The sequence below is a fragment of the Hemitrygon akajei genome, chromosome 9 (assembly GCF_048418815.1).
Source record: "Hemitrygon akajei chromosome 9, sHemAka1.3, whole genome shotgun sequence".
NCBI classification, from domain to species: domain Eukaryota; kingdom Metazoa; phylum Chordata; class Chondrichthyes; order Myliobatiformes; family Dasyatidae; genus Hemitrygon; species Hemitrygon akajei.
The window spans coordinates 178,057,419-178,084,891 of record NC_133132.1 but is presented as its reverse complement, the minus strand read 5'-3'; the positions used below and the strand labels follow the sequence as shown (position 1 = coordinate 178,084,891).

At 42.5% G+C, this 27,473-nt stretch overlaps 1 protein-coding gene across 4 annotated transcripts in view; it reads left to right on the top strand.

Annotated features, from left to right (window-relative positions):
• Nucleotides 1-24,479, top strand: part of fbxl4 (F-box and leucine-rich repeat protein 4) — a 273,096-nt gene extending 248,617 nt beyond the window's left edge. The window contains exons 8-10 of one of the 4 annotated variants that reach the window (XR_012100352.1): nt 17,694-17,876; nt 22,126-22,645; nt 24,073-24,479. Coding sequence is in view for 2 of the 4 variants with exons in the window: in XM_073057526.1 (XP_072913627.1) it covers nt 17,694-17,857 (164 nt within the window). In the remaining 2 variants the exon portion in view is untranslated. Of the gene's footprint in view, nt 1-17,693; nt 18,066-22,125 lie in introns of all 4 variants that reach the window. The other 3 variants (XR_012100351.1, XM_073057526.1, XM_073057528.1) reach the window with 3 other exon arrangements.
• The last annotated feature ends 2,994 nt before the right edge of the window (nt 24,480-27,473 follow it).

Below are 27,473 nucleotides of genomic sequence, written 5' to 3'. Positions count from 1 at the left end.
AATTGAAGAATGCCTTGGGGTTTTCCTTTACCCTACTCACCAAGGCCTTTTCATGCCCCCTTCTTGCTCTTCTCAGCCCCTTCTTAAGCTCCTTTCTTGCTACTCTATATTCCTCAATAGACCCATCTAATCCTTGCTTCCTAAACCTCCTGTATGCTGCCTTCTGTAGGCTCAGCTGGAAATTGGCAAGTACGATGTTGTGGGAATAACTGAGACATGGCTTCAAGCGGACAGGGCCTGGGAAATGAATATTCAAGGACATACATCTTATCGAAAGGACAGACTGACTGGCAGAGTGGGTCGGGTGGCTCTGTTGGTGAGGAATGATATTCAGTCCCTTGCGAGGGGGGACATAGAATCTGGGGATGTAGAGTCAGTATGGATAGAATTGAGAAATTCTAAGGGTAGAAAGACCCTAATGGGAGTTATCTACAGGACCCCAAACAGCAGTCTGGATGTAGGGTGTAAGTTGAATGAAGAGTTAAAATTGGCATGTTGCAAAGGTAATGATACAGTTGTCATGGGGGATTTCAACATGCAGGTAGAGTAGGAGAATCAGAATGGTACTGGAGCCCAAGAAAGGGGGTTTGTGGAGTGCCTCCAAGATAGACTCTTAGAACAGCTTGTACTGGAGCCTACCAGGGAGAAGGCAATTCTAGATTTAGTGTTGTGCAATGAACCGGATTTGATCAGGGACCTCGAGGTAAAGGAACCATTAGGAGGTAGGGACCATAATATGATATGTTTTAACCTACAATTTGAGAAGGAAAAGGGAAAATCGAATGTGTCAGTATTACAGTTGAACAAAGGGAACTATGGAGCTATGAGGGAGGAGCTGGTCAAAGTTCAATGGAACAATACCCTAGCAGGGAAGACAGTGGAACAAAAATGGCAGGTATTTCTGGGAATAATGCAGAAGGTGCATGATCGGTTCATTCCAAAGAGGAAGAAAGATCTTAAGGGGAGCAAGGGGCAGCCGTGGCTGACGAGGGAAGTAAAGGGCAGTATACAAATAAAAGAGAAGAAGTATAACATAGCAAAGATGAGCGGTAAACCGGAGGACTGGGAAGATTTTAAAGAGCAACAGAAGATAACAAAAAAGGCAATACGCCAAGAAAAAATGAGGTACGAAGGTAAACTAGCCAAGAATATAAAGGAGGATAGTAAAAGCTTCTTTAGGTATGTGAATAGCAAAAAAATAGTTAAGACCAAAATTGGGCCATTCAAGACAGAAACGGGTGAATTTATTATGGGGAACAAGGAAATGGCAGATGACTTGAACAGGTACTTTGGATCTGTCTTCACTCAGGAAGACACAAACAATCTCCCAGATGTAATAGTGGCCAAAGGAACTAGGGTAAAGGATGAACTGAAGGAAAATAATATTGGGCAAGAAACGGTGTTGGATAGACTGTTGAGTCTGAAGGCTGATAAGTCCCCAGGACCTGATGGTCTGCATCCCAGGGTACTTAAAGAAGTGGCTCTAGAAATCGTGGACACATTGGTAATCGTTTTCCAATGTTCTATAGATTCAGGAACAGTTCCTGCTGATTGGAGGGTGGCTAATGTTGTCCCACTTTTCAAGAAAGGAGGTAGAGAGAAAACAGGGAATTATAGACCGGTTAGCCTGATGTCAGTGGTGGGAAAGATGCTGGAGTCAATTATAAAAGAGGAAATTACGACACATTTGGATAGCAGTAGAAGGATCAGTCCAAGTCAGCATGGATTTATGAAGGGAAAATCATGCTTGACTAATCTTCTGGAGTTTTTTGAGGATGTAACTATGAAAATGAACAAGGGAGAGCCAGTGGATGTAGTGTGCCTGGACTTCCAGAAAGCTTTTGATAAAGTCCCACATAGGAGATTAGTGGGCAAAATTAGGGCACATGGTATTGGGGGCAGAGTACTGACATGGATTGAAAATTGGCTGGCTGACAGGAAACAAAGAGTAGTGATTAACGGGTCCCTTTCGGAATGGCAGGCTGTGATCAGTGGGGTACCGCAGCTGTTTACAATATACATTAATGATTTAGATGAAGGGATTAAAAGTAACATTAGCAAATTTGCCGCTGACACAAAGCTGGGTGGCAGTGTGAAATGTCAGGAGGATGTTATGAGAATGCAGGGTGACTTGGACAGGTTGGGTGAGTGGGGAAATGTATGGCAGATGCAGTTTAATGTGGATAAATGTGAGGTTATCCACTTTGGTGGCAAGAACAGGAAGGCAGATTACTATCTAAATGGAGTCAAGTTAGGAAAAGGGGAAGTACAACGAGATCTAGGTGCTCTTGTACATCAGTCAATGAAAGCAAGCATGCAGGTACAGCAGGCAGTGAAGAAAGCTAATGGCATGCTGGCTTTTATAACAAGAGGAATTGAGTATAGAACTAAAGAGGTCCTTCTGCAGCTGTACAGGGCCCTGGTGAGACCCCACCTAGAGTATTGTGTGCAGTTTTGGTCTCCAAATTTGAGGAAGGACATTCTTGCTATTGAGGGAGTGCAGCAAGCCGAGGTCGCGTAATTTGCTACTTTCTTGACAATTCTCCTAATCTAAGTCCTTTTGCATCCTACCTGTTTCCTCAACACTACCTGCTCCTCCACCAATATTCTTATCATCTGCAAACTTGCAACAAAACCATCTATTTCATCATCTAAATCATTTATATACAGCATAAAAAGAAGTAGCCTCAACACTGACCCCTGTGGAACACAACTAGTCACTGGCAGCCAACCAGACAAGGATCCTTTTATTCCTGCTCACTGCCTCCTACCAATCAGCCAATGCTCTAACCATGCCAATAACTTCCCTGTAATGACATGGGCTCTTAACTGGTAAGCAGCCTCATGTGTGGCTAAGGCCTTCTGTAAGTCCAAATATACAACATCCACTGCATCCGCTTTATCTATCCTACTTGTAATCTCCTCAAAGAATTTCAATAGGTTTGTCAGGCAAGATTTTCCCTGGAGGAAACCATGCTGACCAAGTACTCTATAACCTCATTCTTAACAATTGACTCCCAACATCTTCCCAACCACTGAGGTCAGGCTAACTGGTCTATAATTTCCTTTCTATTGCCTTCCTCCTTTCTTAAACAGTGGAGTGACATTTGCAGTTTTTCAATTACACATCCAATGATTTTTGAAAGATTATTACTAATGCCTCCACAATCTCTATCACTACCTTTTTAAGAACCCTAGGGTGCAGTTCATCTGGTCTGGGTGACTTACATACTGTTACCTCTTTCAGCTTTTTGAGCACCTTCTTCCTTATAATAGTGACTGCACTCCTCTTTCATCACACACTACAATATCTGGCACATTTACAAGGATGTTGCCTGGATTGGGAGCATGCTTTACAATAATAGGTTGAGTGAACTTGGCTTTTTTTCCTTGGAGCGACAGAGGATGAGAAGTGCGTTGATAGAGGTGTAAAGATAATGAGAGGCATTGATTGTGTGGATAGTCAGTAGTTTTTTCCCAGGGCTGAAATGGCTAACATGAGAGGGCACAGTTTTAAGGTGCTTGGAAGTAAGTACAGATAGGATGTCAGGGGTAAGTTTTTTACGCAGAGAGTGGTGAATGCATGGAATGAGCTGCCAGTGACTGTGGTGGAACTGGATACAATGGGGTCTTTTAAGAGACTCCTGGATAGGTACATAGAGCTTAGAAAAATAGAGGGCTATGGGTAACTCTAGATAATTTCTAAAATAAGTACATGTTGGGCATAGCATTGTGGCACGAAGGGCCTGTATTATGCCGTAGGTTTTATATGTTTTTATGTTTGCTAATGTCTTCCACTGTGAAGATTGATGCAAAATACTCATTTACTTCATCTGCCATCTCCAGTCTCATTTTCTAGGGGTCCTATATCCACTCTCATCTTTTTTTTTACATACTTGAAAAAGCTTTTATTATCCACTTTGATATTGTTTGCTAGCTTGCTTTCATATTTCATCTTTTCCCTCTTGATGATTCTTTTAGTTGCTCTCTGTAGGCTTTTAAAAGCTTCCCAAACCTCTATTTTCCCACTAATTTTTGCTTTTTGTATGTCCTTTCTTTTGTTTTTACATTAGCTTTTCCTTCCATTATCGGCCTCTGTTGTACTATTTTGCCATTTGAATATTTCTTCATTTTTGTAATACATCTGTCCTGCACCTTCCTCATGTTTCCCAGAAACGCACACCATTGGTGCTCTGCTGACATCCCTGCCAGCAGTTCCTCCCAATTTACTTTGGCCAACTCCTCTCTCATACCACTGAAGTTTCCTTTACTCCACTGAAATACTGCTACGTCAGATTTTACTTTCTCCCTATTAAATTTCAAGTTGAACTCAATCATATTGTAATCACTGGCTCCTAAGGGCTCTCTTACTTTAAGCTCCCCAATCACTTCTGGTTCATTACATAACACCCAATCCAGTATAGCTGATCCCCTAATAGGCTCAACGACAAACTGCTCTAAAAGCTATCTCGTAGGCATTCAACAATCTCACTCTCTTGAGATCCATTAGCAACCTGATTTTCCCAATGACCTGCATGTTAAAATGACTATCATAACATTGCCCTTTTGTCACGCCTTTTCTATTTCCTGTTGTAATCTGTGGGCCACATCCCAGCTACTGCTGGGAGGCCTGTATATAACTGCCATGAAGGCCCTTTGACTAGATGTTCACTTGTACCTTCAGTGACAGCACAGAAAAGAAAACTAAGTGGGATTTTATAGCATGCAAAATCATGAGTGCTAATAGATGCCAAATAAACTCTCTTCTTTTTTGTAGAATGTAAAATATTTAAACAGAAGTACAAGAATTTAACAGTCTAGACTTACAATGATTGCAATGGAAGAATACATTAACAGTAACATAAACTTAAATTTTGCTACAAAGGAAATCATTTGGGAAACATTTCATTTTGTATGTACTGACCAACATCTTCATCTTGTGCAGTATCTTGTCACTAATCTAAATGCAAGATGCTACTTAGCAGATATTGATGGTCTAGCCAAAGATAAGTGCATATTTCATTATGGCGAAATTGAAAGGTTATTTGTGATGTGATCATGTAGATTGTCCATTCTTTACTTTGTAATTCCATGGTGTACATCTGGGTCATTCAGCCCTTTTTTCCTGTTTATGAACAAATTATTAGTGCTTCATAAGATTACGGTTTTGAAATTTTGTAGATTTCAGAATGCAATTATTAGCCAGGGGATCTTGAATTATCAAGTTTTAAAATAATTAAATGTTTATTAGTGTGTGTAAGGTTAATCTACTTAACGACAATGTTTTGTCATGTTTTATTGCTGTTAAAGAGCACGTCATTATAGTGAGAATTGGTTATTTTTTAAATACTCTGGTATTCTTGTCTGCATTGAACAGTCATCTGCATGCTGTTAAATCTTTGGTTTGGAGAGAAGTATTGGGCAGAGAACAGTATTGCCCTGATAAGATGTTAATTACATTATGGACAGGAGGTATTACTCCGGTGCTGGTACAGTATAATGATTAGTGAAACATTTGAGTGTGTCACTAAATCTCATAAGCTGCTGGAATTAAAACAAAATTAAAATGTAAGCTAAAAGGGTTAAACAGGTTTCTGAGACTATGCTTATCGGCTTCAATATAGATTCAACCTGCACATGTCTGCCTTTATCCCATCTTCCTGCCACCCCACCAGGGATAGGGTTACTCTGGTCCTCACCTACCACCCCACCAGCCTCTGTGTCCAGCACATAATTCTCCATAACTTCCACCATTTCCAGGGGATCCTACCACCAAGCACCTTTCCCTCCCCCAACTTTCTGCTTTCCACAGGGATCGCTTGCTATATGACCCCCTTGTCCATTCGTCCTACCCCTACATCTCTTCCCCCCACTTCCATTCAGGGCCCAAATAGTCCTTCTGGGTGAGGCGACACTTCACTTGTGAGTCTGTAATGGTTATCCACTCTATCTGGTAATCCCGATATGGTCTCCTGTATATCAGGGAACCCTGACACAGATTGGGAAACCTATTCACCGTGCACCTACACTCCGTCCGCCAGATAAAGCAGGATCTCCCAGTGGCCACCCATTTTAATTCAACTTACCATTCCCATTCTGAACATGTCAGTCTATGGCCTCCTGTACTGTTTGGATGAGGTCACACTCAGGTTGGAGGAGCAACACTATATTTCATCTGGGTAGCCTCAAACCTGATGGCATGAAAATTCATTCCTTGAACCTTTGGAAAAGCCCATACCTCCCCTCACCACACCATTCACAATTTCCATTTCCCTATCTCACCTTATCTCCTTACCTGTCCATCACCTCCCTCTGGTGCTCCTCCCCGTTTTCTTTCTTCCATGGCTTGTTTCCCCTTCTCCAGCCCTGTATCCCTTTCATCAATAAATTTCCCAGCTTATTACTTCAGCACCTCTCTCCCCCCCCCCTCCCAGTTTCACTTATCACCTGTGGTTCTTCCTCCCCTCACCCTTCCCCCCACTTTCTTACTCAGACTACTCATCTTTTTTTCCACTCCTGATGGAGGGTCTCTACTCGGAGAAAGGCTATGTTAGATTGGGTGTTGTGTAATAACCCAGATCTTATTAGGGGGCTTAATGTAAAGGAACCCTTAGGAGACAGTGATCACAATAGGATTGAATTCATATTGCAATTTGAGAGGGAGAAGCATAAGTCACATCTATCAGTATCACAGTGGAATAAAGGGAAATACAGAGGCATGAGAGAGGAGTTGCCCAGGTGGGTTAGAGGAGGATACTGCTTGGGATAATGGTAGAGCAGAAACAGCTAAAGTTTCTGGGAATAGTTCAAATGGTGCAGGATAATTACGTCCCACAGAAAAAGGAAGTTCTCAAATGGCAGGGGTAGCCAACCATGGCTGACAAGGGAAGTCCAGGACTGCATAAAAGCCAAGGAAAGGGCATATGGGGTAGTAAAAGTTAACAGGAAGCTGGGTGATTGGGAAGCTTTTAAAATACAACAAAAGGCAACTAAAAAAGCTATAACACACACAAAATGCTAGTGGAACACAGACTAGTCCTGACGAAGGGTCTCGGCCCGAAAGTGCTTCTTCCTATAGATGCTGCCTGGCCTGTTGTGTTCCACTAGCATTTTGTGTGTGTTGTTTGAATTTCCAGCATCTGCAGATTTCCTCGTGTTTGCGCTCTAAAAAAGCTATAAGAAGGGAAAAGATAAAATATGAGGGCAAACTAGCCAATAACATAAAGCAGGACACTAGACGAGTTTTCCGTTATATAGACAGTAAAAGGGAAGTGAGAGTTAATATTAGGCCACTGGAAAATAATGCTGGTGTGGTAGTAGTGTTCAAAGAAATGGCAGATGAACTTTATTTTGCATCTGTCTTCACTGTGGAAGACAATAGCAGTGTGCTAGAGGTCCGTGAGTGTCAGCAGGTGTGAGTGCCATTGCCAGGCAAAATGAAAGGTCTTAAGGTGGATAAGTCAACTGGGGCAGATGGACTACATTCCAGAGTCCTGACAGAGGTTGCTGAGAGATTATAAATGCATTGGTCATGATGTTTCAAGAATCACTTAATTCTGGCGTGGTCCCGGAGGACTGGAGGATTGCAAATGTCACTCCACTCTTTAAGAAGGGAGGAAGGCAAAAGAAAGGAAATTATAGGCCAGTTATCCTAACCTCAGTGGTTGGGAAAGTGTTGGAGTCTAATATTACGGACGAGGTTTTGGGGTACTTGGGAGACTGTTGATAAAATAAGTCAAAATCAGCATGGTTTTTGCAAAGGGAAATCTTGCTTGACAAATCTGTTAGAGTTCTTCAAGGAAGTAACAAGCATGGATAGACAAAGGAGAGGCAGTGGATGTCATACACTTGGATTCTCAGAAGACATTTAACAAGGTGTGACACATGAGACTGCTTAACAAGATAAAATCCTATAGCATTACAAGAAAGATACTGGCATGGATAGAAGAATGGCTGACAGACACAAGGCAGCGAGTGGGAATAAAGGCAGCCTTTTCTAGTTGGCTTCTGTGGCTAATAGTGTTCTTCAGGGGTCAGCGTTGGGACTTCTACTTTTCACGTTACTTGTCAATGATTTAAATAGTGGGATTGATGGCTTTGTGGCAAAATTTGTGGATGATATGAAGAAAGGTGGAAGGGTGGGTACTGCTGAGGAAGTAATGCAATTGCAGCACAATGCTGACAAATTAGAGGAATGGGCAAAAACATTGGCAGGTAGAATACAGTCTTGGGAAATGTACGATGATGCATTTTGGTAAAAGAAACAATCGTGCAGATTATTATCTAAATGGAAAGAAGATTCAAACATCAGAGATGCAAAATACTTATTAGTCTTCATGAAAGACTCCCAGAAGATTAATTTACAAGTTGAGTCTGTGGTAAAGAAGGCAAATGTAATGTTGGCATTTATTTCAAGGAGAATAGAATATAGAAACATAGAAAACCTACAGCACAATACAGGCCCTTCAGCCCACAAAGCTGTGCCGAACATGTACTTCCTTTAGAAATTACCTAGGGTTACCCATAGTCCTCTATTTTTCTAAGCTCCATGTACTTATCCAGGAGTCTCTTATAAAAGACCCCATTGTATCCGCCTCCACCACCGTCGCTGGCAGCCCATTCCGTGCACTCACCACTCTCTGTGTAAAAGATTTACCCCTGACATCTCCTCTGTAGCTACTTCCCAGCACCTTAAAACTGTGCCCTCTCGTGTTAACCATTTCAGCCCTGGGAAAAAGCCTCTGACTATCCACACAATCAATGCCTCTCATCAGCTTATACACCTCTATCAGGTCACCTCTCATCCTCCGTCGCTCCAAGGAGAAAAGGCCAAGTTCACTCAACCTATTCTCATAAGGCATGCTTCCCAGTACAGGCAACATCCTTGAAAATCTTCTCTGCACCCTTTCTATAGTTTCCACATCATTCTGTAGTGAAGTGACAAGAACTGACCACAGTACTCCAAGTGGGGTCTGACCAGGGTCCTATATAGCTGTAATATTACCTCTCGGCTCTTAAACTCAATCCCACGATTGATAAAGACCAATGCACCATCTGACTTCTTAACCACAGAGTCAACCTGCGCAGCTGCTTTGAACATCCTATTGGCTCAGACCACAAGATCCCTCTAATCCTCCACACTGCCAAGAGTCTTAACATTAATACTATATTCTGCCTTCATATTTGACATACCAAAATGAACCACCTCAGACTTATCTGGGTTGAACTCCATCTGCCACTTCTCAGACCAGTTTTGCATCCTATCAATATCCCACTATAAACTCTGACAGCCCTCCACATTATCCACAACGCCCCCAACCTTTGTGTTATCAGCAAATTTACTAACTCATCCCTCCACTTCCTCATCCAGGACATTTATAAAAATCACAAAGAGAAGGGGTCCCAGAACAGATCCCTGAGGTACACCACTGGTCACCGACCTCCATGCAGAATATGACCCGTCTACAACCACTCTTTGCCTTGTGAGAGCAAGCCAATTCTCAATTCACCAAGCAATGTCCCCTTGGATCACATGCCTCCTTACTTTCTCAAGAAGCCTTGCATGAGGGACCTTATCAAATGCCTTGATGAAATCCATATGCACTACATCCAGTTCTCTAACTTCATCAGTGTGTTTAGTCACATCCTCAGAAAATTCAATCAAGTTTGTAAGGCACAAACTTGACAAAGCCATGCTGACTATTCCTAATCATATTATGCCTCTCCAAATGTTCATAGATTCTGCCTCTCAGGATCTTTTCCATCAACTTACCAATCATTAAAGTCTGGTCTATAATTTCCTGGGCTATCTCTACACCCTTTCTTGAATAAGGGAACAACATCTGCAACCCACCAATCCTCCAGAACCTCTCCCACCTGATTTGATGATACAAAGATCATTGCCAGAAGCTCAGCAACCTCCTTCCTCACCTCCCACAGTAGCCTGGGGTACATCTCATCCAGTCCTGGAGACTTATCCAACTTAATGCTTTCCGAAAGTTCCAGCACATCCTCTTTCTTAATGTCTATATGCTCAAACTTTTCAATCTGCAGTAAGTCATCCCTACAATTGCCATAATCCTTTTCTGCAGTGAATACTGAAGCAAAGTATTCATTAAGTACCTCTGCTATCTCCTCCAGTTCCATACACATTTTATCACTGTCACACTTGATTGGTCCTATTCTCTCACGTCTTATCCTCTTGCTCTTCACATACTTGTAGAATATCTTGGGGTTTTCCTTAATCCTGCTCGCCAAGGCCTTCTCATGGCTGTTTCTGGTTCTCCTGATTTCATTCTTAAGCTCCTTCCTGCTAGACTTATAATTACCTAGTTTATTTGAACCTTTCGTTAGCTTTTCTTTTCTTCTTGACTAGATTTTCAACAGCTTTTGTACACCATGGTTCCTGTACCCCACCATCCTTTCCCTGTCTCATTGGAACATACCTATGCAGAACACCACACAAATATCCCCTGAACATTTGTCACATTTCACCATGCATTTCCCTGAGAACACCTGTTGCCAACTTATGCTTCCAAGTACCTGCCTGATAGCTTCATATCTCCTCTTACTCCAATTAAGCGCTTTCCAAACTTGTCTGTTCCTATCCCTCTCTAATGCTATGGTAAAGGAGATAGAATTGTGATCACTATCTCTAAAGTGCACTCCCACTCAGAGACCTGACACCTGACCAGATTTATTTCCCAATGCCAGGTCAAGTACAGGCTCTCCTCTTGTAGGCTTATCTACATAATTTGTCAGGAAATCTTCCTGAACAGACCTAACAAACTCCACCCCATCTAAACCCCTTGCTCTAAAGAGATGCCAATCAATATTTGGGAAATTAAAATCTCCCACCACGACGACCCTGTTGTTATTACACCTTTCCAGAATCTGTCTCCCTATCTGCTCCTCGATGTCCTGTTACTATTGGGTGGTCTATAAAAAACACCCAGTAGAGTTATTGTCCCTTCCTGTTCATAACTTCCACCCACAGAGATTCAGTAGATAATCCCTCCATGACTTCCTCCTTTTCTGCAACTGTGGCACTATCTCTGATCAGCAGTGCCACACTTCCACCTCTTTTGCCTTCCTCCTTGTCCTTTCTGCAACATCTAAAGCTTGGCACTCGAAGTAACCATTCCTGCCCCTGAGCCATCCAAGTCTCTGTAATGGCCATGACATCATAGCTCCAAGTACTTATCCACGCTCTAAGCTCATCCCCTTTTCTCATGGTACTTCTTGTGTTAAAATAGACACCTCTCAAATCATCAGTCTGAGCACATCCCTTCTCTGTCATCTGCCTATCCTCCCTCTCACACTGTCTCCAAGCTTTCTCTATTTGTAAGCCTACAGCCCATTCGTCCGTCTCTTCAGTTTGATACCCACACCCCAGCAATTCGAGTTTAAACTCTCCCCAACAGCCTTAGCAAACCTCCCTGCCAGGATATTTGTCCCCCTTGGAGTCAAGTGCAACCCATCCTTTTTGTACAGGTCACACCTGCCCCAAAAGAGGTCCCAATGATCCAGAAATCTGAATCCCTGCCCCCTGCTCCAATTGCTCAGCCACACATTTATCCTCCACCTCACTCTATTCCTATACTCACTGTTGTGTGGCACAGACAGTAATCCCAAGATTACCACCTTTGAAGTCCTGCTTCTCAACCTTCCTTCCTAACTTCATGTAGTCTGTTTTCAGGACCTCCTCCCTTTTCCTACCTATGTCCTTGGTACCAATATGTACCACGGCCTCTGGCTGTTCACCTTCCCACTTCAGGATATTGTGGATGTGATCAGAAACATCCCAGATCCTGGCACCTGGGAGGCAAATGACCATCCATGTTTCTTTCCTGCACAGAATCGGCTGTCTGATCCCCTAAATATAGTGTCCCCTATTACTGTAGTCTGTTCCCCGCCCAACCATACTCAAGCAAGAGTACTTATTGTTAAGGGGGACAGCCACAGGGGTACTCTCTAGCATCTGACTCTTGCCCTTCCCTCTCCTGACTGTTACCCACTTATCTGTCTACCCAGGCCCCTGAGTGACTACTGCCTATAGCTCCTCTCTATTGCCTTCTCACTCTTCCTGACCAGATGACAGTCATCATGCTGCAGCTCCAGTTCCTTAACGCGGTCCTTAAGGAGCTGCAGCTCGACGCACCTAGCACAGTTCTGGCCTTCCAGGAGACTGGGAGTCTCCCGGATTTACCACATCTGACACCCAGTACAGAACACCAACCTCACAGACATATTTCCTGTTTCTGTTCTTCACAGGTAACCTATCTGGTCTTGACCATTATCTCCAAAGCCCTGTTGAGCTCGATAAAGCCTGAGTAGTCGTTCCTTGATCAAACCGCCAAAGGAAGTATGATCACCTTTTATAATCTTCCCACCTATCTAACTCGCTGATGTCCACGTGCCTGCGTAGTTGTCCATTGATCAAACCACTAAAGAAAGAATCATCACCTTTTAAACTCTTCCCGCCAGTCTAACTCACTGACATACATGCACTGTGATTCCTCGATCCATATTATAAAAACTAGGAGATAATGCTGAGTCTTTATAAGACACTAGTCAGGACGTACTTGGAGTATTGTTAACAGCTTTGGGCCCCATATCTCAGAAAGGATGTGTAGTCATTGAGAGACTCCAGAGGAGGTTCACAAGGATTAATCTGGGAATGAAAGGGTTAACATATGAGGAGCATTTGGCAGCTTAGGGTCTGTACTCACTGGAATGTAGAGGAATCTGGGGGTTTCACTGAAACCTACAGAATGTTGAAAGGACTAGATAGTGTGGATGTGGAGAGGTTGTTTCCTATGATGGGGGTATCCAGAACAAGAGGGCACAGCCTCAAAATTGAGGAGTGACCTTTTAGAAAGGGGATAAGGAGGATTGTATTTAGTCAGGGAGTAGTGAATCTGTGGAATGCTCTAACATGGACTGCGGTGGAGGCCAGGTCCGTGGGTATATTTAAGATTGAAGTTGAGAGTTTCCTGATTGGTCAGGGCATCAAAGCATAATCCGAGAAGGCAGGTGTATGGAGTTGAGTGGGATCTGGAATCAGACATGATAGAACATAGGAGCAAACTTGATTGGCTAAATTGTCTAATTGTGCTCCTATATCTTAGGGTCTTATACTGTTTTGGTCTAAGCCCGTAACAGTGACTGTACTCTTTTCCATAGTTACTGCCTGGCCTGCTGGGTTCCTCCGGCATATAGTGTGTGTTGAAGTGTTTTGATTAGCCATTGCATCAAAGGGTATGGGGAGAAGGCAGGGGAGTAGGGATGACTGGAAAAATTGGATCAGCCCATGATTGAATAGCAGAGCTGACCCAATGGGCCAAATGGTCTTCTTTTACTCCTATATCTTATGAAAGGCTGGTTTGATGGAATCTTATCTCGTAGGAGTGTAGAGCAGAAAATGAACCTTAAAATTCTAATCAGTTCATTCAGAGGTCATTTCAGAAAGTACTTCACATGGAATGTTAAACTTAATAAAATATTGTTGAAGCCCGGCCAGCTGAAAATATTTAAAACATTCATACACTTCCGTAAGGTAAGGATTGAAGAGAAAAGAAATAAAGGAGGATAGCTGAGGTTAAGATATAGATCAGATTTTTATTTATTAAATTACTGAGCCAACTCAAGGTCTGTTTCTGTTTCTGAAACCTCTTCTTTGGAGTTAATTGGGTCAATGCTGCTGTTATCAGAACATTTGAAAACTAATAGATTCAGCAATAATTAAAGGTAGAACTAGAGTAAAAATATGTGATTACAGTCAGAAGCTCCATATATTATCCCAGCATTTATTTGGCACATCCAACTACACCTTGAATGCCAAAAACTGCACTCAGTGGCCACTTTATTACGTACCTCCTGCATCGAATAATGTGGCCACTGAGTGTTTATTTGTGGTCTTCTGTTGCTGTAGGCCATCCACTTCAACATTTGACGTGTGTTCAGAGATGCTCTTCTGCGTACCACTGTTGTAAGCGTAGTTATTATAGTTATTGTCACCTTCCTGTCATCCTGATCCAGTCTGGCCATTCAACATGAGAAAATCTGCAGATGCTGGATATCCAAGCAACACACACAAAATGCTGGAGGTACTCAGCAGGCCAGGCAGCATCTATGAAGAAGAGTATAGTCAATGTTTTTGGGCCGAGACCCTTCATCAGTACTGAAGAAAAAAGATGAGTGACCAGTGGAGTGCTGCAGGGATCTGTCCTGGGACCCCTGCTATTTGTGGTTTTTATAAATGACTTGGATGTAGAGGCGGAAGGATGGGTGAGTAAGTTTGCGGATGACACGAAGATTGGAGGAGTTATGGATGGAGCTGTAGGTTGTCGAAGGTTACAAGAGGATATAGACAGGCTGCAGAGTTGGGCAGAAAAATGGCAAATGGAGTTCAATCCGGACAAGTGTGAGGTGATGCATTTTGGAAGGACAAACCAGAAGACTGAGTACAGGATTAATGGTCAATTACTTAAGAGTGTGGATGAACAAAGGGACCTTGGGGTTCAAATCCATGCATCCCTCAAGGTCGCTGCATAGGTTAATAGGGTGGTTAAGAAGGCCTATGGGATGCTAGGCTTCATTAACAGGGGGATTGAGTTCAAGAGTAGAGAGGTCATGTTGCAACTCTACAAATCTCTGGTGAGACCACACTTGGAATATTGTGTTCAATTCTGGTCACCTCATTATAGGAAGGATTTAGAAGCTATGGAGAGGGTGCAGAGGAGATTTACCAGGATGTTGCCTGGTTTGGAGAACAAGTCATATGAAGCAAGGTTAGCAGAGCTGGGACTTTTCTCTTTGGAGCGTAGAAGAATGAGAGGAGACTTGATAGAGGTCTACAAGATTATAAGAGGCATAGATAGATTGGATAGTCAGTACCTGTTTCCCAGGGCACCAATAGCAAACACCAGAGGGCATATGTACAAAATTAAGGGAGGGAAGTTTAGGGGAGACATCAGGGGTAAGTTTTTTACACAGAGGATTGTGAGTGCCTGGAATAACTTGCCAGGGATGGTGGTGGAGGCTAAAACAGGGGTATTTAAGAGCCTCTTGGACAGGCACATGTTTGAAAGAAAAATGGAGGGTTATGGGGTTGTGTGGGTTTAGTACTTTTTTTTTAAGGATTATATGGGTCGGCACAATATGGAGGGCTGAAGGGCCTGTACTGAGCTGTAGTGTTCTATGGTTCTCTATGAGGAGTCAGAGTTAGAAGGTGGGGGGAGGGTATGAAGAAACATTAGGTGAAAGCAGGGTGGGTGGGGGGATGGAGTTAAGTGAAGTAAGGAGCTGGGAAGTTGATTGGTGAAAGAGATACAGGGCTGGAGAAGAGGGAAATGTGAAAGGAGAGGACAAAAAGCCATGGAAGAAAGAAAAGGAGGAGGGGCACCAGAGGGAAGTTAAGTGCACGTAAGGAGATAGATTGAGAGAGAGAGAAAAGAGAATGGGGAATGGTGAAAGGGGAATGGAGGGCATTACTGGAAGTTCAAGATATCGATGTTCATGCCATCAGGTTGGAGGCGTTGCTCCTCCAACCTGAGTGCAACAGTAGAGGAAGACATTGACTGACATCAGTGTTTGGGAAGTTGTTGGAATCGATTGTTAGGGATGAAGTTACTGGTGGTACATGACAAGGTTGGCCAAAGCCAGCATGGCTTCCTGAAAATATAAAATACAAGAGCAGGAATGTGATGCTGAGGCTCTATAAGGCACTTGTGAGACCACACTTGGTGTATTGGGTGCAGTTTTGGGCTCCTTATTTTAGAAAAGATATACTGACATTGCAGAGGGTTCAGAGAAGATTCACGAGAATGATTCCAGGAATAAAAGAGTTATTGTATGAGGAATGTCTGGCAGCTCTTAGGCTATATTCCCTGGAGTTCAAGAGAATGTGGGGGGTGATGGGATCTCATAGAAACATTCGGAATGTTAAAAGGCCTGAACAGATTAGATATGGCAAAGTGGGAGGGGAGTCTAGGACAAGAAGGCACAAATTCAGGATAGAAGGATGTCCATTTAGAACTGAGATGCGGAAACATTACTTTAGTCAGAGGGTGGTAAATCTGTGGAATTTGTTGCCACGAGCAGCTGTGGAGGCCAAGTCACTGGGTGCATTTAAGACAGAGATAGATAGGTTCTTGATTAGCCAAGGCATCAAAGGGTATGGAGAGAAGGCAGGGGAGTGAGAATAACTGGAAGAATTGGATCAGTCTTATGGTCATATGGGAATGGGAAGTGGAATTAAAATGGGTGGCCACTGGGAGATCCCACTTTTTCTGGTGGATGGAGCATAGGCACTCTGCAAAGTGGTCTCCCAATCTACGTCACGTCTCACTGATATACAGGAGGCTACACTGGGAGCACGGGATAGAGTAGAAGTCCCCAACATACTCACAGGCGAAGTGTCATTGCACGTTGAAGGACTGTTTGGGGTCCTGAATGGTAGTGAGGGAGGAAGTCTAAGAGCAGGTGTAGCATTTGTTCCACTTGCAAGGATAAGTGCTTGGAGGGAGATCAGTGGGGAGGGATAATGGACAAGGGAGTTACATAAGGAGTGATCCCTGTGGAAAGCAGAAAGGGGGGGAGGGAATGATGTACTTGGTGGTGGGATCCCGTTGGAGATGACGGAAGTTATGGAGAATTGTGCTGGATGTGCAGGCTGGTGGGGTGTAAGGACAAGGAACCCTGTTCCTGGTAGGGTAGCGGGAGGATGGAGTGAGGGCAGACATGCGCAAAATGTAGAGATGCAGTTGAGGGCAGATTTGGTGGAACACGGGAAGTCCCTTTTTTTGAAGAAAGAGGACATCTCCTTCATTTTGGAATGAAAAGCCTCTTCCTGAGATCAAATGCAGCAGAAACAGAGGAATTGAGTGAAGTGGAGGGCATTTTTACAAGTAACAGGATGAGTTATAGTCCAGGTAGATGTGAGAGTCTGTGGGTTTATAATAGACATCAGTAAGTAAGCTGTCTCCAGAGATAGAGACAGAGAGATCGAGAAAGGGGAGAGAGGTGTCAGAAATGGACCAGGTAAATTTGAGGGCAGGGTGGACGTTGGAGACAAAGTTGATGAAGTCGCCGAGCTCTGCATGGGTACAGGAAGCAGCACCACTGCATTTATCAATGTAGCATAGGAAAAGTTGGGGAGTGACACCAGTGTAGGCTTGGAACATAGACTGTTTCATGTAGCTGACAAAAAAGCAGACCTCGCTGGAACCCATGCAAGTACCCATTCTCCTCTGACCTCCTTCTTTAAAAAGGCATTTTTGCCCACCTAACTGCCTGCCAATCACTAGACGCTTTGTTTTGTTTGTTTTTCGCACCATTCTCTGTAAACTCTAAATACTGTTGTGAGTAAAAGCCCCTGGAGATAAGCAGTTTTGAAATACTCAAATGACGCCATCTGGCACAACAATCATTCCACAGTCACTTAGATCACATTTGTTCCCCATTCTGATGATTTGTCTAAACAACAACTGAACCTCTTGACCATGTCTGCATGCTTTTATGCATTGAGTTGCTGCCACATGATTGACTGATTGGATATTTGTATTAATAAAGTGGACATATAGTCTCAATGCTGGAAAACTGAAGTAAGAACAGAAAATGGTGGAAATACTCAGAGGGCCCTTGAAATAATTTAACTAATGATTTACTTTCCTCTTTGAATTTTCTTACAGGCACACGAATGGTCAGCCCAGGGGCCTTAGAAAAGTTGCTTCAGCAGTGTAAAGAACTCCGTCTGCTAGATGTTTCCTTCTGTTCCCAGATCGATAGTCGAGTGGTACAAGATCTCAGCGCCAATTTCCCAAACGTATCAATTAAGAAGAGTTACACCCAGTGACCAGCCTTGCTCCTTTTCTGTATGAAAAACGTGTAATCACTTCTCTAGTCCTCATGTGCTTTCTGGCATTCAACAAAAATTTACCTTAACTTAAAGCTTAATCCCTTCACTGTTTGGTACATTCCCTCTCGAATCCTCCTCCTGGGGAAATTGCCAAAGATTTTAACTGTCATGGAGAGTGGTTCTGGGTCAACACTGATAATATGGAGTAAGTGACTGAGAGTAACATTCTGGAAGGAACCAAACACGTGTCTTTGTACTAACTCTGTTGCCAGGATTTTATCTCATAGACTTATAGAACACTACAGCACAGAAACAGACCTCTCCTCAGCCCATCTAGTCTATGCCAAACTGTTAATCAGTCTAGTCCAATTGACCTGCACCCAGACCATAACCCTCCCATACCCCTCACATCCATGTGCCGAACCAAACTTCTCTTAAGTGTTGAAATTGAACTCGTATCTACCACTTGAGTGAAGAAGTTCCTCCTCAGTTCCCCTTAAACATTTCATCTTTTACTCTTAACCCATGACATCTAAATGTAGTCTTACCCAACCTCTGTTGAAAAAGCCTATTTGCATTTACCCTATCTATACCCCTCATAATTTTGTTTAACTCTATCAAATCTCCCCTCAGTCTTCTCCCTCCAGCGAATGGAGTTCTAATCTGTGTTTAATTGTATTCCTCCTGCTGTAAATTAGCAATAATGGGTAATATTTCAAATTCATTTAAGACTTTTTCTCCCAAAACATACTTTTAAAGGCGACATATTTATACCTCTCAGGTTAGTGGGCTTAATTTTAAGAAAGTTGTTGTACAGGGATTTTTAAACATTGGCAATCTGGTTTGTATTTTTGTATTGTTGACTGAGTAACTGTGGATCTCAAAGCATCAGCTCCTATTGCAAACTGAAACTTCTGACACACATAATACAGAGAGCAGAATGTTTCAACTTCGATCGACAAATCTATACACTACTTTTGAGGGAAATTGGAGGTACAGATTGTACAGATTGGATGGGTTGCACCTGAACTCGAGGGGGAGCAATATCCTTGCTGGTAGGTTTGCTAGCATGGTTCGGGAGGGTTTAAACTAATTTGCAAGGGGGATGGGACCCGGAGCGATAGAGCAGTGAAGGAAGTGCATGGAGTAAAACCAGATTTAACATATACAGAGGCTTTGAGGCAAGAGAAGCAGAATAAAGGGTATAAAGGTAGTAAGGTAGAAGGGCTAAAGTGTGTGTACTTCAATGCAAGAAGCATCAGGAACAAAGGTGATGAACTGAGAGCTTGGATACATACATGGAATTATGATGTAGTGGCCATTACAGAGACTTGGCTGGCACCAGGGCAGGAATGGATTCTCAATATTCCTGGATTTCAGTGCTTTAAAAGGGATAGATGGTGGGGGGGGGGGGGGGGGGGGGGGGAGGGGAGGAGGGGTGGCATTACTTGTCAGGGATACTATTACAGCTGCAGAAAGGGTGGGTACTGTAGCAGGATCCTCTTTTGAGTCAGTATGGGTGGAAGTCAGGAAGGGAGCAGTTACTCTACTGGGGGTATTCTATATGCCCCCTGGTAGCAGCAGAGATACTGAGGAGCAGATTGGGAGGCAGATTTTGGAAAGGTGCAAAAATAACAGGGTTATTATCATGGGTGACTTTAACTTCCCTAATATTGATTGGCACTTGATTAGTTCCAAGGGTTTAGATGGGGCAGAGTTTGTTAAGTATGTCCAGGATGGATTCCTGTCACAGTTTGTTGACAGGCCGACTATGGGGAATGCCATACTAGATCTAGTATTAGGTAACGAACCGAGTCAGGTCACAGATCTGTCAGTGGGTCAGCATTTGGGGGACAGTGATCACCACTCCCTGACCTTTAGCATTATCATGGAAAAGGATAGAATCAGAGAGGATAGGAAAATTTTTAATTGGGGAAGGGCAAATTATGAGGCTATAAGGCTAGAACTTGCGGGTGTGAATTGGGATGATGTTTTTGCGGGGAAATGTACTATGGACATGTGGTTGATGTTTAGGGATCTCTTGCAGGATGTTAGGGATAAATTTGTCCCGGTGAGGAAGATAAAGGATGGTAGGGTGAAGGAACCATGGGTAACAAGTGAAGTGGAAAATCTAGTCAGGTGGAAGAAGGCAGCATACATGAGGTTTAGGAAGCAAGGATCAGTTGGGTCTATTAAGGAATATAAGGTAGCAAGAAAGGAGCTTAAGAAGGGGCTGAGAAGAGCAAGAAGGGGGCATGAGAAGGCCTTGACGAGTAAGGTAAAGGAAAACCCTAAGGCATTCTTCAATTATGTGAAGAACAAAAGGATGACAGGAGTAAAGGTAGGACCGATTGGAGATAAAGGTGGGAAGATGTGCCTGGAGGCTGTGGAAGTGAGCGAGATCCTCAATGAATACTTCTCTTCGGTATTCACCACTGAGAGGGAACTTGATGACGGTGAGGACTATATGAGCGAGGTTGATGTTCTGGAGCATGTTGATATTAAGGGAGAGGAGGTGTTGGAGTTGTTAAAATACATTAGGACAGATAAGTCCCCGGTGCCTGACAGAATATTCCCCAGGCTGCTCCACGAGTCAAGGGAAGAGATTGCTGAACCTCTGGTTAGGATCTTTATGTCCTCGTTGTCCATGGGAATGGAACTGGAGGATTGGAGGGAGGCGAATGTTGTCCCCTTGTTCAAAAAAGGTAGTAGGGATAGTCAGGTAATTAAAGACCAGTGAGCCTTACGTCTGTGGTGGGAAAGCTGTTGGAAAAGATACTTAGAGATAGGATCTATGGGCATTTAGAGAATCATGGTCTGATCAGGGACAGTCAGCATGGCTTTGTGAAGGGCAGATCGTGCCTAACAAGCCTGATAGAGTTCTTTGAGGAGGTGACCAGGCATATAGATGAGGGTAGTGCAGTGGATGTGATCTACATGGATTTTAGTAAGGCATTTGACAAGGTTCCACACGGTAGGCTTATTCAGAAAGTCAGAAGGCATGGGATCCAGGGAAGTTTGGCAAGGTGGATTCAGAATTGGCTTGCCTGCAGAAGGCAGAGGGTCGTGGTGGAGGGAGTACATTCAGATTGGACGGTTGTAACTAGTGGTGTCCCACAAGGATCTGTTCTGGGACCTCTACTTTTTGTGATTTTTATTAACGACCAGGATGTGGGGGTAGAAGGGTGGGTTGGCAAGTTTGCAGGCGACACAAAGGTTGGTGGTGTTGTAGATAGTGTAGAGGATTGCCGAAGATTGCAGAGAGACATTGATAGGATGCAGAAGTGGGCTGAGAAGTGGCAGATGGAGTTCAACCCGGTGAAGTGTGAGGTGGTACACTTTGGAAGGGCAAACTCCAAGGCAGAGCACAAAGTAAATGGTAGGATACTTGGTAGTGTGGAGGAGCAGAGGGATCTGGGGGTACATGTCCACAGATCCCTGAAAGTTGCCTCACAGGTAGATAGGGTAGTTAAGAAAGCTTATGGGGTGTTAGCTTTCATAAATCGAGGGATAGAGTTTAAGCGACACGATGTAATGATGCAGCTCTATAAAACTCTAGTTAGGCCACACTTGGAGTACTGTGTCCAGTTCTGGTCGCCTCACTATAGGAAGGATGTGGAAGCATTGGAAAGGGTGCAGAGGAGATTTACCAGGATGCTGCCTGGTTTAGAGAGTCTGAATTATGATCAGAGATTAAGGGAGCTAGGTCTTTACTCTTTGGAGAGGAGGATGATGAGAGGAGACATGATAGAGGTGTACAAGATATTAAGAGGAATAGACAGAGTGGACAGCCAGTGCCTCTTCCCCAGGGCACCACTGCTCAGTACAAGAGGACATGGCTTTAAGGTAAGTGGAGGGAAGTTCAAGGGGGATATTAGAGGAAGGTTTTTCACTCAGAGAGTGGTTGGTGCGTGAAATGCACTACCTAAGTCAGTGGTGGAGGCAGATACATTAGTGAAGTTTACGAGACTACTAGACAGGTATATGGAGGAATTTAAGGTGGGGGGGGGTTATATGGGAGGCAGGGTTTGAGGGTCGGCACAACATTGTGGGCCGAAGGGCCTGTAATGTGCTGTACTATTCTATGATCTATGAAATACAGGAATTATGTCTACACTGCTAGTTTTGATACAATATTTCACATCACACATAAATATGGTAGCCATGCTACTGGCTTGAACATTATTAGAAGAAAAGATTGGTTACTTTAAGGAAGTTACAATATTCTGTGCTTGGTATTTATTCATTACCATTTATGTTCCCAGATCGACAGTCAAGTGGTACAAGATCTCAGCACCAACTTCCAAAGCATATTGATTAAGAAGAAAATGCAAAGTTGTGCCATTACTCTTCTGTGTTTAAGGAGAATAGTAGTAGTAGCTGTGTGATCACTCAAGTCGAGTGTGATGTTCTTCCAAGGGGTTATTCCCTTAATGGAAAATACCTGTGTGTGAATTTGTTTAATGTGGGAAGTGTGATGTATGGACAGCCACCACATGATCCTTGATAGATCAGGATCAGGGACTAGAGGCATGGAATGCAAGACAACTGAGGATTCTTCACTGCTGCAGCTTTCCTCTGCCTTCACTGCTGTTGTGATGTGTCATCATCTTCTGCCAGCTCCATTGTTGAGGTCTTGGTTGGATTACTCTGTCTGGAACCTAACTGTTGATCTTATCACCATGTGTGACCCTACCAGGAGTGAAGCTCCAGATGGCATCACTCTCAGGATTTCAGGGATGCACAAGCTTCTCCACAGTGACAAGGTGACGATCCCTGGAGAAGGTAAAGGAGTATAGATGCACATTGAAATATTTTTACTCATTACAATGATTGCATTTAACTTTTGGAAGTTCTGAATTTTAGCTTGCACTTATCGGGATTAAAAGATGTTTTTTTTGGACACACATAGTTACCTGTCAAGGCACAATCTGTTGGAGCCTGTTTGTTATTCAATTGAGACATGCATAGATTTATTTACTCAGTAACTTGTCAAGCTTCCTTATGGAATAGTTTTATTTTAGATATGTTGCATGATCACTCTAGCCATTTCAAAATGAGCCATCTATATTGGACAGTAAGTTTAAAATCTCACCTCATCAATTGAGGTTTTTATCTCCTCTCATGTCCGGCACATTTTACTATTATAATTATAATTGAATGTTTTGAGAGTGTTCCACAAGGAAGGGTTCTGTCTAGGTTGTATTAATTAACAATGTCATCTACATGAAATTTTTGCATCCTATTATAATTTCCATCTGTGTTCATGGCTTATAGTAAAAATATTCTATAAGAGACTCTAGTTAGGCAGCTAGATGATAGAAAAATAGAGGGCTATGTGGAGGGAAGGTTTAAATTGATCTTAGAGTAGGTTAAAAGGTCTACACAACATTGTGGACCGAAGGGCCTGTATTGTGCCGTAATGTTCTATGTTCTATAAAGCCAATGCTTTGACCAGTTGGTTGATCTGATTATCCCATCTTTTAATCAGTTTACATTTTAAATACTTTTGTATATTTATGAAACAGAATATTTTGATTAATACTATACATGATATGTTTACCCTGTTGGTATTTCTTAATAATAGGTTCATTTTCTTTTTATTTTAATCCTATCACAAAATCCAACCACATTGAATTTGAGTTAAAGACAATGAAATCTGCTCTTGAAGCAAGTTGAAAAATGTTCTTCAAGAAAAGAACGTTAGTAGACAAAAAATGATCTTGAAAGGTGCCATGGTAGAATAGCATTTAATTCAATGCTATTACAGCTGGTTGCATTCCGGAGTTTGTAGTGTAATTCAAGCATCATTTTGTAAGGAGTCTCTGTACATCCTTCCTATGGAATGCATGGGTTTTCTCCAGGTGCTCCAGTTTCTTGTCACAGTCCAAAGATGTATCGGTGAGGTTAATTGGTCATTGTAAATTGTCACGTGATTAGCTTAGGGTTAATCAGGGTTGTGGATTGCAAGGGCGGCGTGGCTCAAAAGGCCTACTTCACCCTGAATCTCTAAATAAAATAAATAAATAAAAGTGTCTTTTACAAATAGTAGTGAAGGTGTTTGTTAAAGGAATAGCTCTTATCAGGGAATTACAACAGATTTAAATGTAATAATCGGGTATTTTACTGAATATTGGCTTATTTGCACAATAAAATAATACAAGATATTTTAATATATGTTTTGGCTAACCTCAGGTACATTTTTTCCACAGGAATTTATTTAATGCAGAATGAAAGGATTGTAAATGCAGGACAGAAATCTAATTTCAGAATTCTTCAGTTATAATGTTGATTCTTTATGTACATGCAACATACAAAGTAGAATTAATCTACTGCCATAGAGCCAAGGCTGTATTCAGAATCATGGGTTCAGAATCATGCCCATTTTTATTTAGTTGACCTATAGAAGTCATATCATACTGGCTTCAAGACAATTCATTATCAAAGTACCTATATGTCACCATATACTACCCTGAGATTCACTTTTTGCAGGCATTCACATGAAAAATAAAGAAACACAATAGAATTTCTGTAAAAAAACTGTACACAAAGATTGACAACCAATGTGCAAAAGAAGTCAAATTGTGCAATTTTTAAAATAAATAAATAAATTGGATGAGTTAAGTGTAAATATTGAGTTATTTTCCAGATTACTCTATTTTGGATAAGTAGATGGTTGGAAGGGGTGTGGAGGGCTATGGTGTGGTTGTAGGTTGATGGGAGTAGGCAGCTTAAATGGTTCAACATGGACTAGTTGGGCTGAAAGGCCTGTTTCTGTGCTGTACTTTTCTTTGACTCTAAATCCTAAACACACTCTTCTTAAGTCCATCACCAGTACTGGACATAGGCTGCCAGCAGCAGCTCACCAGTGTCCTCAGTCCTGGGCCGATAGAAGGTTGATTGGTCCTGTGGCTTTTGCTTTCACCACAAAATTTCATATGTCCTCTAGACGAAGATCCTTCCCCTCCTGGGGATGAGGTCTTTGGAGCTTCTGTTGGCATTTCTGTAGTTCTGCACTTTTACGGGATATGGATCTCCCAAGTCATTAGAAACGGGGATGGTACCGGAGGATTAGCATATTGCTCATGTGGGTCCATTGTTTAAAAAGGGTTCTAAGAGTAAACCTAGCAATTAGAGGTCTGTCAGTTTGACATCAGTGGTGGGTAAATTAATGGAAAGTATTCTTAGAGATGGTATATATAATTATCTGGATAGACAGGATCTGATTAGGAACAGTCAACATGGATTTGTGCGTGGAAGGCCATGTTTGACAAATCTTATTGAATTTTTTGAAGAGGTTACGACAAAAGCTGTCAAGGGTAAAGCAGTGGATGTTGTCTATATGGACTTCAGTAAGGCCTTTGACAAGGTTCCGCACAGAAGGTTAGTTAGGAAGGCTTAATCGTTAGATATTAATATTGAAGTAGTAAAATGGATTCAACAGTGGCTGGATGGGAGATGCCAGAGAGTAGTGGTGGATAACTGTTTGTCAGATTGGAGGCCGGTAACTAGTGATGTGCCTCAGGGATCTGTACTGATTCCAATGTTGTTTGTCATATATATTAATGATCTGGGTGATGAGGTGGTAAATTGGATTAGTAAGTATGCAGATGATACTAAGGTAGGTGGTAGTGTGGATAATGAAGTAGGTTTTCAAAGTTTGCAGAGCGATTTAGGCCAGTTAGAAGAGTGGACTAAGCGATGGCAGATGGAGTTTAATGCTGATAAGTGTGAGGTTCTACATTTTGGTAGGAATAATCCAAATAGGACATACATGGTAAATGGTAGGGCATTGAAGAATGCAGTAGGACACAGTGATCTAGGAATAATGGTGCATAGTTCCCTGAAGGTGGAATCTCATGTGGATAGGGTGGTGTTGAAAGCTTGTGGTATGTTGGCCTTTATAAATCAGAGCATTGAGTATAGGAGTTGGGATGTAATGTTAAAATTGTACAAGGTATTGGTGAGGCCAAATTTGTAGTATTGTGTACAGTTCTGGTCACCGAATTATAGGAAAGATGTCAACAAAATAGAGAGAATACAGAGAAGATTTACTAGAATGTTACCTGGGTTTCAGCACCTACGTTACAGGAAAAGATTGAACAAGTTAGGCCTTTATTCTTTGGAGTGTAGAAAGTTGAGGGGGAACTTGATAGAGGTATTTAAAATTATGAGGGGGATAGATAGAGTTGATGTGGATAGGCTTTTTCCATTGAGAGTAGGGGAGATTCAAACAAGAGGACATGATTTGAGAGTTAGGGGGCAAAAGTTTAAGGGTAACATGTGGGGGAATTTCTTTACTCAGAGAGTGGTAGCTGTGTGGAATGAGCTTCCAGTAGAAGTGGTAGAGGCAGGTTCGATATTGTCATTTGAAGTAAAATTGGATAGGTATATGGACAGGAAAGGAATGGAGGGTTATGGGCTGAGTGCGGGCCAGTGGGACTAGGTGAGTGTAAGCGTCAGCACGGACTAGAAGGGCCGAGATGGCCTGTTTCCGTGCTGTAATTGTTATATGGTTATAAGTCCAAAACTCCTCCCTTCAAAGTTACGCTTGGGATTATCCATTGCGGAGTTTAAAACACAATTAGAACAGGTTTAAATATGTAGATGAAATTAAAAGAAATTTAATGTTTCCTATTCTCTTTATATACTCCTGGCTTATGCCAAGAGGATGTTGGAGGAGCATCACCTCATATTCCATCCAGGTAGCCTCCAAACTGTTGGCATGAACATTAATTTCTCTATCCAGTAATTCTTTTCTCTTTTTGATTTTCCCCTTACCCCACTTTCCTCTTCTATTATTCTCCACTCTAGCTTCATAACTCTTCTCCTCATCTGCGTATCACTTCCCCCAGTGCCCTGCCTTTTTTGTTTGCTCCTACGGTCAACTCTTCTCTTCTAACATTCTCCTTCCTCTTCAGCCCTTTACCCACCTATCACCTGCCAGCTTGTTCTCCTACCCCTCCCCCCATCTTTTTTTATTCTGACTTCCCCCTTCCTTTCTAGTCCTGAAGAAGGGGCTTGATCCAAAATGTTGACTGTTTATTCATTGCCAGATGCTGCCTGGCCCACTGAATTCCTCCAGTATTTTGTGTGTGTTACTTTACATTTCCAACATATGTAGCATCTCTTGTGTTTATTAGAACATAAGAATATAAGAAATAGGAGCAGGAGTCGGCCATCTGGCCCATTGAGCTTTGCTCTGCCATTTAATAAGATCATGGCTGATCTGGTCATGGACTCACTTCCACCTGCCTGCCTTTTCCCCATAATCCTTAACTCCCCTACTAGGCAAAAATCTATCCAATCTCTGGAATCAATCTGGTGAACCTCCAATACCAGTATATCCTTCCTCAAGTAAGGAGACGAGAACTGCACCCAGTACTCTAGGTGCAGCCTCACCATTACCCTGTACATTTGCAGCATAACCCCCTTGTTCTTAAATTCAATCCCTCTAGCAATGAATGGCAACATTCCATTTGCCTTCTTGATAGCCTGCTGCACCTGCAAACCAACCTTTTGTGATTCATGCACAAGCACTCCCAAGTCCCTCTGCACAGAAGCGTACTGCAATTTTTTACTATTTAAATAATAATCTGCTGTTTCATTTTTT